Source organism: Ctenopharyngodon idella, chromosome 9, assembly GCF_019924925.1.
Source record: "Ctenopharyngodon idella isolate HZGC_01 chromosome 9, HZGC01, whole genome shotgun sequence".
In the NCBI taxonomy this organism is placed as follows: Eukaryota; Metazoa; Chordata; class Actinopteri; order Cypriniformes; family Xenocyprididae; genus Ctenopharyngodon; species Ctenopharyngodon idella.
Genome location: NC_067228.1, coordinates 3,819,185 through 3,835,078, shown reverse-complemented (window position 1 = coordinate 3,835,078; position 15,894 = coordinate 3,819,185). Strand labels below are relative to the sequence as shown.

Here is a 15,894-nt window from a genome sequence, read left to right as displayed (position 1 = left end):
AGCGGTTGTTGTCATGGAATAACAGACCACTAGATGGCACGATTGAAAATCAGAATTGAGTATTGCAGGGAACCGTGTAAAAATATAAATGAATAATGATTCTGCACTAAACATGAACAAGTTTGTGAAAGGATTGCCAGTACCACATAAATGTAAAGCAAACAATGAATCAACTTTTAAATGTCATAACTACCAAAGCAACCAGACGTGAGTGGCGCAATGAGACAAAAGCAAACAGAACCCATTATAATCAGTGACTGTCTACACTGGATGTGGCATGGCACGACAACAAATTTCCGATAGTAAACTGATGCCCGTTCTATTTCTGACGTACTTCAAGTGCTTGTGCAACTTCTGAAAATTTGCGATGTTCACTTTGTCTTGTCCAGTGTGGACAGACTCAAGACAAGGAAATATGATGAGGCATATCTCGCCCCTCGGATTCACCAGTACAGGGGTGTCCAATCCTGCTCCTGGAGGGCCACTGTCCTGCAGAGTTTAATCCCAATTAAACACACCTGAACCAGCTAATCAAGGTCTTTAGGTATACAGGAAACTTCCAGGCAGGTGTGTTGTGGTAAGTTGGAGCTAAACTCTGCAGGACAGTGGCCCTCCAGGACCGAGTTTGGACACCACTGCACCAGTACAATGGTGGTTAATGAAGAGAGTTGCGTGCCTCAAAATATTATCTTCTGACAGTTTGAACAAGTTAAAACGCCACTTAGAGACTTCACATCATGAACACAAAGAGAAGCCTGCTGAAGTTGAGAAGTTGTAGTACTGTATTAATTCCAAAGTTTCAAATAAATCCTATAGGATTTTGCAAGCAAGGCCATCTGAGAGTGACTTTATGTGGATGCATGTAGTTGGGGAGCTTGAAAATATTTTTCTCTACAACAAGAGGGGACCAGCAGAAAAAGTTTGGGAACCACTGAGTTAAGATGGCATCTGCATCTTAAAAATTTAATTGAATTAAATTAAAATAACTTAAATTAAATAACTTAAAATAATTCATTCAAGTATTTTAAACTTTAAAAAGTAATAGTATTTAAGAATTTTAAGTATTTTATTAATTGAGTACATAAACATGCAAAAAAAATCAAATAATACAAAATAATATATTAAAAACATATTTTATTTAAATTAAAACAATTATAATAAGTATAAACAATATTTTTGCTGTCTTAATATGACCTGGCAAAGCAGTCAACCTGATTTTAAATGGACAAATATGCCAATTTGATAAGTTTTTTTTAGGTGTCTTAGTAAAGAAACACAAGCTTGCTTAGTTTTTTGAACTCTAAACTTTAAACGTATTAACTAATTCAATACGTTCAAATGTTAGAGACAGAAACCAAGAAAAAAAGAAATGTGTTTGAACCTACAGATTTACGTTTATATTTTGTCATTTACCAGACACTTTTATCCACAGCACTCTTATTCTTGCAAGCTGACTAGAAACTGAAATGACTTTTGACCTTGGGATAAAAACAGCTTTTGACCTCTCTATGGACTATGAAAAACTAAAGGTGAAGTGTGTAATTTATGTGCCACTAGCAGCAACAAACAGAACTGCAAAAATAATTATGAAAGAAGTTTCCCAAAAGCCCTTTCAGTCCCATCCTCCTGTCTTCCACAGGTAGTCCCACAATTGACTGACCAGAAGTTGACATCATCATGTGAAATATTTCAAAGTTAAACAATACTAAATAGAGAAAAAAAAAAAAAAGAGGGCAGGACTTTGATCTATAAGGAACTGATTGGATGGAGAAAAGTGGTGTTCCAAATAAAAAAATGGATTCAGTTGGTTAATATTATTTAATAGACCTAAGCTAACATGAACTAACTAACAAAGAACAGTTGTGTTTTTATTAATTAACGTTAAGAAAGTGTTACCATTTTTTATTTGTAATAATTTTCAGATAAATCCTCAACAATAAGACAGAAATGTGAATTAAGAAAGTAAACAGGGTCAGCTGAAAAAGTCTTTTAACATTAAAAAAAAATTACACACTTCACCTTTAAGCAGTGAGAATAAATTAATTCGAAGAATTTATAGCAGCGTAGCCGGGGTAAATAACAGACTTGTCATACTTACGCCATGACAATAACAATAAAATCCAACCAGTTCCACGGGTCTCTGAGGAAAGTAAACTGTCCCACACAGAATCCCCTGGCGACGATCTTTATGAGCGCTTCAAAGGTGTATATCCCAGTGAAGGCATATCTGTTAAAACAAGACGGTCAGTTACTGCGCTGAGCAAACATGGCCAGCATTTTACCAGTATGTTTGGAAAGCAAGAAAGAGATCAACTTACTCTACATTCTTGGCCCAGTCTGGAGTTTGTGTGTAGACCATGAAAGCGCAGTTGGCCAGTATAGTGAACATTATAACCATACTGAACAATGTGAAAACTGCAGTTAAGGAAATGTAGTGACTGAACTACATTAGCGTTCAAAAGTTTGGGGTTTGGGTTTCAAAGTTTTTTGAAAGTGACAGTGACAGTAAAGACTTTTATGCTATAAAAATGTTCTGTTTCAAATAAATGCTGTTCTTATGAACTTTCTATTCATTAAAAGTCCTGAAACGGTTTCCACAAAAATATGAAGCAGCACAACTGTTTTCAACATTGATAATAGTAAGAAATGTTTCTTGAGCAGCAAATCAGGATATTAGAACGATTTCTGAAGGATCATGTGACACTGTTCACACAGAACGTGTTTTTTTTCCATTCTACTGCACTACATTTCCATTGATTTTCAATGTAAACGCGCGCTGGATGGACGTCTTTAACCATTGCGTCTGCGTTATTTGCAACGTCTCGTGCATGACATGCCTTTCAAAAATGATGTGTTCAAGTTAAAAGAAGTTCAACTTTTCACTTTTTTCGTTCCACTGATCTGCATCTCGCATTTTTAACAGCAAATAAGTGTTTAAACGTGTTCACATGGCCATAATGATGCCGAAAATTCAGCTTTGACATCATAGGAAATTATATTTTAAAATATATTCAAATAGAACAGATTTATGTTAAATTGTAATCATTTTTTACAATATTACTGTTTTACTGTGTTTTGATCAAATAAATACAGCCTTTTTCAAAATCTTACGGACCCCAAACCTTTGAACAGTAGAGTCTAAAATACACAAACATATGACATTTTTTGCAGTGTAAGAAAAAAAAAGTTTTTATCTAGTAAAATCATAAACTATTTAAAATATCTAAATTTTTTTGATAAATGTTTGAAGTCACATATGAGTGGTTCGCAATGGGTTTTGCTTCAGGATCAGATTTTACATTAGACATCAAGCCACAGTTTCAGGCTCTCCGCCGCTAATAATTTATCAAGCAAAGCATGTTTATCCTAAAATCTTAAATGTCATTTGGGTCATATTTTCATGACCCTGTGTAAATTTGTTCAGGCATCATACAACACGTCCATTTGACATCTGTCTAATATGACATCTGTCTACAAAGTGACAGATGAATTTCTGGCAAAATAATGCAGAGTTTGAAGTGCTTTCTCCACAATATTAAAATCTGATAAGCCTGATTTTTTTCTCTATGCATCTTAACTATGTATGTTTCCATGGTTATTTTCACTTTATAATTTACATTTATCAACAATTAAAAGAGACCCGAAAATCATTTTTGGGTTGTGAAATACCTACTGAAAGCCACTAGTTAAAAGTGTATAAACATGAGACTCATCCAGCACAGCAAGACAGTCACCATCAGCATGTTTCAGCACTTGAGAAGGATATGAATGTACCAAAACCTTAATTGATATTCTCCTCAGAGGGTTGAAGGGGCTGAAGATGTACAAGGCAGGAGCGGCGTTGAAACGGCTGATTGTCTTTTTTTTGTTCACTACTATAAAAGTCTAAAGAAGAGGGAGATGAAGATGAATACATGAAGAGTGGACAAAACAGTCAACATTTTATTTTTTTGTGTGTTTTATATTTTTACTAGTGGGTGCAGGACACTATAGTTCATTTATGTAAGTGAGGATAGCAAAATAAAGTGAACTGTGACATATTATACCCAAAAATTCTTCATAGAGTGGACTACCAGTAAAACTGATAAAAATTTGGGACCAAAAATTATTCAGACACTTTGACCTGACCATGTTTTGCTTAAGTGTTATCTGACATAATTAAGATTATTTTTTCTGACACAGTTTAACTCTGAGATCTTGTCATATTTTATTACCTTTTTTTTTTTTAACTATAGTGAATAAACTGTAATAATGAATGAAATGTTTAAGGGTTTTACATAAGTTTTGTTTTGACTGTATATATATATATATATATGCACAAAAATAAAACAACAGAGAATGTGATCAGTTTGCCTTTGCTGAAAATTATTATTATTACAGGGTTTCTACAGGTTTCATCAAATCTAATTTAATGCTTTAATAAATTTTTTAAATGCCATATATATATATATATATATGCCGCTTAATGTCGATAGATAACATCATACGGCAATTAGAAAATTCATCATGTCATTGTTGTATTCGCATTCTGCCAAGTGTCAGTCCTTTACATTTGTTTGCTTCTCTGCTGCTACTCTTTTGCTCACATAATATATTTTAATACAGCCAAATTCCCAATAAAATTGTTTTATCTATGTTTTAAATATTTTTTGAAAATACAAATATGAAATGTTGGGGGGAAATTATACTTATAAAAATGAAACTAAACCACCAGTAGGTGGCGGCAAGTAACCGTCTTAATGAGTGAGTCATTGATTCATTCATTCAAATGATTCATTCCAATGGCTGATTCATTCAAGAATGAGGCAGTTTATGAATTGGTCATTTAATTTTTGACTCAGCCGATTCGTTCAAAATGCTGAATCATTCAGTAATGAAAAGGCTGAGTGTTGTGCTTTGGTATTGCTGTGATCTTTGTTTGAAACTATTTTTGCTGCTAAAATAGAACAAAAACAGTCAATGTTCCTTCTAAAATGTAAGTGGCTTAATATTAACTACTTGTTAAATGAACTGTTATATGAAATCAGTGTCACGTTTTTAATCGTGATGGTAGCCTGTTTAGGAAAACACAGCATTCTTGGTTCTTCGCTCATGTTTCCATTTCTCCTCTAAATGGTGTGCGAGCCTCAACAGCACATTGTTATCGTCACTACATTATACAGCCTATTATTATCCACTATCGATCGCCACTAACACTAAATGTAATAAAATCAGTCATACTCGCATTTTGGTGATTCCCAAGTTGCTGTTTTTTTTTTTTTTTTGGTATTGACGTTTTAATCAGGTCCTTGGGAAAGTAAAGTTCGAGCCCTGACATGTTAAACCAGCACTAAAATCCTGATTTATAATTGAGACGTTGTCAAAATCACCATACACATAAGATAAAGACATTTGCTGTGATTTTGGCTATATGTACACGTAAAATGATCACTCAAGTTAGAAGCAATAGTATCTATTTTAGTTGTTCTCTGACAGAGCGCACATCCACAACTGAATGCGCTACTGAAACAGAGAGGTGCGCCTGCGGCAGGAAAGTAAGACCTCGCGCTCATGCGGCAGTACCGGTGGGTCTCGGAAGCTAGATCGGGTTAACAAGTCGCTATATTCGTCACAACGCGCTTTCTTAGAAAAATGTCAAAAAAGGGGCCTGAAAAGGCACTAAGTTGGCAACACTGATGCAGCCTTCCGTCTCCAGGTCCCAGCCCGCCGCTGTCCAAAACGGCGTTACGGCAATTTTGCACCGGCCGGAGGCAAGTACCAAACTGGTTCCGTGTGCGTATCACACCAATGTACATATTTTGCGACAGCAAATCAAAGTTATTAATTATTTTATTCAAAATAAACTGGTAGTATTATTTTTCTTCAAAACTATCTAAAAAATTTAATGCCTGTTGAAATAAAATTTAATGCTTTTTAATGCCATTTAAGGCCTTAAATTTCGCAAAATCCATTTAATGACTTTTAATGCTTTTTAATGCCCCGCGGATACCCTGTATTATTATTATTATTTGAATAGTATTTGTTTTATTTATATTTCTTATAAATAGTATTATTTCTTATATTTCTGCACTTTACATGTTTCCAAATCATTAAAATTTCCAATTCTTTTTTTTTTCCAAGACGTTATTTCAAAATCTAAGATTTAAAAAATTCAATTCTGAATCACAGTTTTTCAATGTGACGTTTTGGACCCCTCAGTGGACTCTTAGGGGTTTTGTGGACCCTCCAGTTGAGCAATAGAAATCAAAACTCACTGCCTGATTGATGTAGAACTGGTCCAGGTCCTCCAGTGGTGTGGACACCATTCCTCTGGGAATATCTCCATATATGAAGGGCAGACTTTTACCGGCCTCCAGGCCGCTGTTGGGTTTCCTCCCACATTCATCGTCTTTAATTCTTTCCCGCTTGTCCTTGGACTTCTTGTTCTCCTCAGCGATCCGGCTCTCGATGGCCTTAAGAGATTCACGGGTGAACTTACGGAAACTTTTAGGTCCTGGTGGAGTAAACATATGTGCCATTTTCTCATCCTGAACCTTCAGAGTGATTCACTACACGTCTGCATGAGAAACAACTGGCAGAGAAAGAGAGAAGGAGTGAGTCAGAGCGACAGTATCTCATGAAATGTGATTTGGTAACTGAATAGCTTGCCTATACAAAACCATTACAGAACCACAGAGAGAAAAGAGCATCCTATAAGTGATGGACACACCTTCTGTACTCAAAACCATCAAGTTATTAGGAACAGAGCTCTCGAGGATTTAGGGTTATGTATGCCACACAATTAAATACTTTGTGGCTTAAAAGAGCAGCTTGAACCTAACTAGCTTAATATGTTCATGTTCAACAAGAAGAGAAGGGTGTTAGAATACACAGTGCATCGCAGTTTGTTGCGTATGGGGCTGCAGAGCCGCAGACCAGTCAGGGTGCCCATGCTGACCCCTGTCCACCGCCGAAAGTGCTAACAGTGGACACGTGAGCATCAGAACTAGACCACGGAGCAATGGAAGAAGGTGGCCTGGTCTGATGAATCATGTTTTCTTTTACATCATGTGGATGGCCGGGTACTTACCTGGGGAACACATGGCACCAGGATGCACTATGGGAAGAAAGCAAGCCGGAGGAGGCAGTGTGATGCTTTGGGCAATGTTCTGCTGGGAAAAATTGGGTCCTGCCATCCATGTGGATGTTACCACCTGCCTAAGCAGGGTATACCGTTTCATGGAAAGCTGTGGCCTCTTTCAGCAGGATAATGCGCCCTGCTACAAAGCAAAAATGGTTTAGGAATGGTTTGAGGAGCACAACAACGAGTTTGAGGTGTTGACTTGGCCTCCAAATTCCCCAGATCTCAATCCAATCGAGCATCTGTGGGATGTGCTGAACAAACAAGTCCGATCCATGGAGGCTCCACCTCACAACTTACAGGACTTAAAGGATCTGCTGCTAACATCTTGGTGCAGATACCACAGCACACCTTCAGGGGTCAAGTGGAGTCCATGCCTCAACGGGTCAGGGCTGTTTTGGCAGCAAAAGTGGGACCAACACAATATTAGGAAGGTGGTCATAATGTTATGCCTGATTGGTGTATATATAGCCGATATGCCGATGGTTTTAAATTGAAATAAAATCGGCCAATAAATATCAGCGCCCGATACATCGGTGCATCTCTAACGTTGATGCAAATTAATGTCTGGTCAATCAAACCAAAATTTACAACTGGAAATGACAATGTAACTGAATCCCAGTAATAAAGTGCCCCTATTATGGTATTTGAAAGGTTCCTAATTTTGTTTTGGAGGTCTCCTACAACAGGTTTACATGCATCCAAGGTCAAAAAACACTTTCATTTTCTCATAATATACATTGCATATCACCACATTGTTCAGTATTTCTTAAACGACTCAATGGATGCTTCAGTCTCTCTAAATCCCTCCTTTCCAAGAGCCTGCTCTGCTCTGATTGGCCAAACGGCACAGTCTGTTGTGATTGGTCTACTGCTTACAGCACAAGTCGGAAAGAAATGCCCATTACCATAACGGATTCAGCTCCGTACGCTTACTAAAGCTCAGCGATTGTACACTGTAAAGACAGTAACTACGGCGTTGATTTTACCACATTTAATTTAAAAACATTTAAATGAAATAGTTATTCAACCCAAACCTCCATCACAAGAACGACTTGAGTTTCTCAGTGATACACTACTCAGTTTGAGGTACATTATGAGATGTAATTCCTCACTACCAGCATTAACAAGTGTATGTCCATCAACAAACCGATGTGTATATTTCTAATTTATTGTGGTGCACATGTGGGAACTTGATCATTAACTGTATCATTAACGGCGCATACATTATCCCAGCACTAACGCGAATGACTGATGTAACATTAAAGTTTGTAAAACAAATATTGCTCCATCCTTTATCATTACTCAAAGTAGTAAGAATGACAGACAATCTGTATTAATGGACACAGTTTTAGGTAACAGTGAGCCACAGCTGATTAGCAGAAGTATTTCACTAAGACACTAATAACACAAGTTAGCCGGTTAGCCGGAGACATACACAATACAGCTAAAACACAAAACTAAGTATTTTAAACACTCGGTATAAAATACATCAATAATTAATCACACTTACGGTTTGTGATTCTGAGGAGCAAGTTGGTACAAATAAAGCAGGTACTGTCCCATCTTTAATCCCTTTTTTTACACTTTGGAAAAGAAAGCACAGTGTCTTGTCGACATGTTATCCACACAAATGAGCTACAGCGTTTGGGGGTTCAAGTTTTGCGGGATGTTGTAGGCAGGCATTATGTAAATGTGTTAACTTGTGACGTGTTAACTTCGCAAAATAGGATTCGAACTAAAAATAACTCGTTTAAGGGGTTCAGAGTCAACTCTTTCTTTTGAGAAACAATAACTTTATGATGCACTTTCAGCTTTACAACTTTGCTGTCTGTTTACATTCACATACAGCTACATTGCACACTGCATGAAAGGTCATTTTCAAAAATCCATAATATGGACACTTTAAAAAAAGAGGCCCAATTTGACACATTTGCATATAGTTACTGAATTTCAACTGATACAAAATGTTTTAAAGCTGAAAAAAGGCATGCCATACAATTAATGTTTTATTTGATCGATCATTGATGTTACTTCCGAGTATATGGGTTCTCGTGAGCAATTAGTGAAGGAGGGAATGAATTTCCTTAATTCAGATGAAACACTATAGGCCTAACCGCTGAAAAATCTCTGCTAATAAGTGTTCTCTACAAAACCCTCAACATTAAGAGCTCTTAAGAATGATGAACCAACTCATCACACATGCACTTTGTTTTGCACTCTGACCACATTTGACTCCAGGAACCAAACGCTGAATAAAACCAGCAACGATCACATGCTAAATCAGGCAGGGAAACCTGGTACAACAGTGGAGCCACATGTGAGAAACACACTGCCAGACATTGGTCCTGCGACATTTCCTCTGTAATACTAAGAATCATTATCAGATATCATTTCCTAATTCCATTACCATATCATAATCTGTCTTCATGTCAATAAGAGGAGACATAATTTCCTATATCAGACTTCAAGTCATGCCGGAAAGACACAAGGATCCAGATCAGAATCCTGATTGGAAAACAACAATTGTCAACAATGAGCAAAACATTATAATGTACTTAGTATGAAAAACCAAAACTTGTCTTTTGGTATCATTATGTGAGGGTTCAGTTCTTGGCCTTTCTTTTTATTCTGCTCTCACGATGACAAAAACACAACAGTCACTGCATTCTGTCTTGCAATCTGCTCACCCAACGTAATGAACAATATCCCATGAATTATTCCACTTGCAATCACTCATTTCTCCCCTCAAATCCTCACTCACATCTCTCTCCTAGTCTATTTTTGCGATACCCTTTAAAAATTAATATTCTCCATTTGTCTTCACTTCCAATCCCTATTATTAGTATTCATTCCAGTGCAAAAGATAGTAAAGTATCTAGTAAAGATAGTTTTTTTGGTAACGTCGGTCCCATTTGACATAATTCCAAAAATTCCAAGAAAGAAGTTCTTTCTGGGGCTGTCTTTTGGCCATAAAGCCATCCATCTGTAACAAAAGGCTTGTGGAATGGAGAGGGAAAAAAAGGTTGGAAAAAACAGGAAAAAAAAGCTTTTTTGTTCAATTACTGTTGCACCCTTACAGGTATTGTCATATTTTTTAGTAGGACTGTCCCCAAACAAAGATTTTCCTAGTCTACTGGTAGTCGTTCATTTAAGCCAGCTGACTAGTCACATGTTTAAGATATTAATTTAGTTACTTAAAGGGATAGTTAAATATGGACAAACCCAACCCTTGGGTTAACACTCTGGAGTCGGGTAACACACTGGAGCGTTTTGCAGGATTTTTTTCACATTGCAGCAAAACAGACTTAAAATACTCTGTCATTTTTTGTCATAGAGACATAAAGAAATATATCAATTAAAACTATAGAATGTCTTCTTTTATTTGTGTACACTCAGAGTAAAAACAAAATGTTGTGCTTTTTGCAAAATAAAGAAAACTAACATGATGCGTGATCTGTCGTCTCCCTCTGAACGAAGTCCAATCTGATAGTTCTCAGAAAATGAACTGTAACTTAGTGAATACTAATGACACAAAAATGAGACTTATGTCTAAAGAAACATTTAAATGTCAGGTTATAAATCGTGTAATTCAAATCGAAAACAAAAATTCTCTGTTTATGTAATCTGTATGAAAACAGAGACATGTCAGACGTCCGTGATTCAGCTCATTATCCGCTAATGCGGCCACACCCACGTAGCGACCGCTATTCAGACGCAAATTTTGAGGCAATACATGTATACATTGTCGCAATCGTGTATTTATTATCTTCAAAAGTGTTCATCTGCATGTTATAGCCATGATTATAGCGATCTCTGGAAGCCTATATGAAAGCTAAAAGCCTATATGAAATGCCATAGAGGTAACATGAATGTTCAGACGCTTTGCATCACAGAAATACAAATAAAGTATATTGAAATAGAAAACCATTATTTGGTTTGAGACTTGAGACTTCTTTTAAAAACATTATAATTTTAATGCGTCCAATCTTTTGACTGGTACTGTAATTTAAACTATATTAGGCCTATACAAAATTTTCTTCACATGATGTGCAATAATACGTGCATGCATGAGATCACAAAAATCATGTTTTTTTTTTTTGTCAAGAGTGGACATTATATTAACTTTAATACAATAGCTGATGTGAGCCTGTTATCAGAGGGTTTTTTCACATAGCCTACCTGACTGAAAGGGCTCATTATGCGGGTCATTATGCGGATCTTTTGTCTTCTCAGGTGTGAATCACAGCATTATTCATGAAGATTCACGCCTCCATGCATACTGTGTTTCTTGACAAAAAGTGTCTTAGAAAATTTAAATCTCTCTATTGTTTTATATGAACAAGTAGGCAGGATAATTCTGAAGCAAAAATTCTAGTCTACAACCTCCAATACCCAGAAGTCTTGTGAACACATATATAATATTTGCTTTTTGGCCTTATTTCAGTGACTAAAAAATACAAACATGTACATACATGTTGCTCACATATTATGGTAGCCAAGTTCGTGCTGAATACAGTGCAACGACACCTTTTCCATTAATATGTTTATGAACAACTGAAAAAAGCACAAATGCCAGGGCATGTCAAAACTTCTCCAGGGCCCCAAATCAGCCTCAGACTCCAGAGGGTTAAAAATTTAATTTAAAAATTTAACCCAACGGCTGGGTTTGTCCATATTTGACCCAAATTTGGGTTGAAACAACCCTACATTTTTTAGAGTGTAACATTGCTTACATTGTTCTACATAAAACAGAAATACTAAACCATAATAATGAGCCTTTAAAATATAAATTAAGCACTCAAGCACATGAATAAAGCTTGCTGCAGAGACAGCTGCAAAACTAATGATTATGAAAGTGCAAGGAGACTGTCTGAACATTTTAATTTATTAATAAACTAGTGTTTTCTGAGTCAGTGTCGGTGGCAAAGATGATGTTGACATCTCCACAGTATAGTGGATGCCTCAATTTACTTTCTACATGTTTCCAATGATAAGGGCATGGCTCTGTCCGAAAGCTTAAAAATGCTGCTTTTGGAGGATGCATTACAAGCTAGGAAGGCATCAAGGCATGTTTGAATCAAAAGCTTTACTTCCTGTCTCCTGAGATATCTTCATCTGTTCTTTTTTTTTTTTTTTTTTTTGAAGGCAGCATAGATGTATCCTTCGCTGCCTTTGATATCTCTCTATATTGTTGTAGATCATAAAACTGTTACGCTGCCTCAGAAGTCAATCCGAAATCTATTTCAGCAGGTACCTTCGTGTGCAAACGCTGCCTGCAAAGTCATTGCCTATTAAGGCAGTGAGGCAACAAGTCAGCTGCAGCTCATGTTTGAGGTCGATGAATGACTGGCAGACATTTGGATTTCCTGCCCTACATAATTACCACATGGATCTGCCGTGTTAACGATCTCTCCGTCACGGACTGCATGACTTCGCCACTTCCTGTGGAGTTTTTTTTTTTCTGTGACCTAACGAACACTTAAAATTTTGGTCGATGAAGCCTCTTCTCATTGACTATCATTTGGACTATTAGGGGCAGACCTTTTTTTTGCAATTCAAATGTAAATATGATTAGCCACAAAACCACCAATTGCAAAAAAAAACAAAAAATCAGCAACATCAACTGGAGCAAAAAATGATAGGCTAGGCTTTAGTCTTTCAACACGAATGTACAGTGCACTATTGAAGGTGGTGGACAAGGGCTTATGATTCAAGAAATGTAGGGAGTTCACACCAGTAGCAGCTTGCCAGAGATCGTCCACTTATACTGCGATTTGTACCAATATACTCCCTCAGCATCACTTGGGACACAACATTCTGACAAATGAATAACTGCATTTCAATATGCTTTCAGTGATGGCAGCGATGCACTGGGACTAAAAAGCAGCCAGAGACCTCTGTCAGCCTACTGCAAACTACAGTTCATATTTATTGATTTTCACAGTGTTTTGATATATCTGAATTAGCCGTTTTGACATTGTACAGGCAGCACAATTAAACTGAACCTAAACAATAAATCTCTATACAGTAATGTTAATTTATTCAGCTGGTGTTTTGGTGATTTTCAATGGATGTATAAAGGCAGTTCTCCTCAGGTTCACAAGTGTCCCATTAAGAGAAATTATAGGTGGTTATTACATTAACTACTGTGAACATGTTACACTAAATATTCAAAAATAACAAAATAGCACAATACTTATTTGTCTTCATTTAGCTTGAACAATGTGCTCTTTCTTTAAAAATAAATACTTGCTAAAATTTCCAAATGTCTGAAATAGAAGTTCAACCAAAAATGAAAATTCTGTTATGATTTACTCACTCTCACTTCGTTCCAAACCCATAAGACTTTCGTTCATTTTCAGAACACAAATAAAGTTTTTTTTTTTTTTTTTTTTTTTATGAAATCTGAGAGCTTTCTGACCCTCCATTGACAGCTACGCAACTACCACTTTGACTCTTCAAAAAGTTCATAAAGAGACCGTAAAACTAATCCATATGAATTGAGCGGTTTAGTCCAAATTTTCTGAAGAGACAAGATCGCTTTATATGATGAACAGATTTCATTTAGACTTTTATTCGCATATAAAAATTCATCAATGCACACATCAGTTGTGGTAAATGGAAGCTCAAGCATGTTCACTTCATGTGCAAGAACCAGTGAGGTTCATTCTCATGTTATGCAGCACGTTTGATCTTCCGCAAGAACCAATGAGGTTCATTCTCGTGTTACGCAGCACGTTTGAGCTTCCGCGAGAACCAATGAGGTTCATTCTCGTGTTACGCAGCACGTTTGAGCTTCCGCAAGAACCAATGAGGTTCATTCTCGTGTTACACAGCACGTTTGAGCTTCCACAAGAACCAATGAGGTTCATTCTCATTACGCAGCACGTTTGAGCTTCAGTAAGAACCAAAGAAGCAATGAGGTTCATTCTCGTGTTACGCAGCATGTTTAAGCTTCTCCAAGAGGTTTGTTTTCACGCGTCAAGCAGATACGGTTGAGCTCCTGTTTATGTTCGTTGATCAATGATTATATGTGAATAAAAGTCTAAATTAAATCTTTTCATCATATAAAGCAAAGTGTCAGTTGTGTAGCTGTCTATGGAGAGACAGAAATCTCTCAGATTTCATTAACAATATGTTTGTGTTTTGAAGATAAATGAAAGTCTTATGGAGTGGAACGACATGAGGGTGAATAAATGACAGAATTTACATTTTTGGGTGAACTAACCCTTTAAGAACTCTTTCTCCTTTTAAAATCTTTGCATATTTACTCTGTATCTAAATTAGGTTTCACTTTCAACTGGCTTACAAGTCACCTGCTACCCACCTGCTACCAACCAAGAACAGTTTGAAACAGACACTATCTTCAGCATCACGCAAAGGATGTAATAAATCCAGGTTATTATCTGCAGGTCGTACGTTTTGTCCTTTGAGAGATTAACAGGTTGTTGACCACATCTGTACTCCCAGCAGATTCCGCATTAATTTTAATTAGAGATTGCGTAGCTGACTGACAGGCCCGGTTATGCAAACAAGAACCAAAATCAACTTCAAACAGAGGCACAAGTCAACATCTAAACGATGGCTGAGGTTACTCCAAATTACACATGATATTCATCACACGATTACCATCGACAACAGCAACCCGACTCTCACTCAGAGCCTCTAATCTCTCCTCATGACATATTGACTCCTCTGCAAGACAAATACACCTGACAACGGACACTGAGGTCAGTACACCAAATGACAGCTGATCTGCTCTTTATCAGCCACTGTAGAAATCATTTTTCTGCTCTCATGTTGTACCACTCTAGAACTCAATTAATTTGACACGGCAGCACTTGACAGTTTTTCCCATATAATACAAAAATAAAGCACTAAAAAATAGTCAATTTAAGCATCACTGGTATTGTTAATATGTATGTAGGTATTAATACGTAACATTTACAGGAACAAAATGCACGTTTGTACATTTGGATAGACACTGAAACATACAATATGAATATATTGACAACACTTAAACATAAACATTATTATGTATATTTACAGCTAAAAAAAAACAAAATATTTATGAATCTTTTATATGTATTTGTATAAATGCCCTTCTACCATTTTATTGATACATTTTAGAACCCTTAACCCTACCCCCAATTCTAGTTTATAAAGTTATAAATATGGATATTTTCTTACAAAAATGCATTGCTTCGCTTCAGAAGGCCTTTATTAACCCACTGGAGTCGTATGGTTTACTTTTATGATGGATGGATGCGCTTTTTTGCGCTTCAAAATATCGGTTACTATTCACTCCTATTATAAAGCTTGGAAGAGCCAAAATATTATTTAATATAACTCAGACTGTGTTTGACTGAAAGAAGAAAGTCATATAGAACTAGGATGGCTTGAGGTTGAGTAAATTATGGAACAATTTTAGTTTTTTGGTGAACTATTCCTTTAAAATCAAAAGTCTGGCTATGTGAAACTAGTACAATACCAACCAATTTTTTTCTTTGAACCATAAAACAACCTGCACTAGTTGAAGCTGGAACAAACACACACAAGAACAGAAGAAAACCCCCAAGTAAAATTTTAACTATTGAAAATGATTTTAAGCAGTGCCAGCAGCTGTTTCAGTTGTCGACACCCTTGCTTGAATGAACTGAATTGGTTTACATTATGCAAATCGCTCCACCTCTCTCTTTGTCACAACACTGTCCAAAACAGACCCAAAAAGAAAAGCCACAACCACAAACAGTTTCAATCAGAAGCCATCA

The 15,894-nt window shown here is 36.5% G+C and overlaps 1 protein-coding gene across 2 annotated transcripts in view; it reads right to left on the bottom strand.

Moving 5' to 3' along the window:
- scn1laa (sodium channel, voltage-gated, type I-like, alpha) overlaps positions 1-15,894 on the bottom strand; it is a 74,470-nt gene that overhangs the window by 53,470 nt on the left and 5,106 nt on the right. For both annotated transcript variants that reach the window (XM_051905143.1, XM_051905144.1), the window contains exons 2-5: positions 6,255-6,571; positions 3,768-3,885; positions 2,319-2,409; positions 2,099-2,227 (exon numbers count right to left, since the gene is read on the bottom strand). In XM_051905143.1, coding sequence (XP_051761103.1) covers positions 2,099-2,227; positions 2,319-2,409; positions 3,768-3,885; positions 6,255-6,518 — 602 coding nt within the window. In that variant the 5' untranslated portion in view covers positions 6,519-6,571. The remainder of the gene's footprint in view (positions 1-2,098; positions 2,228-2,318; positions 2,410-3,767; positions 3,886-6,254; positions 6,572-15,894) is intronic.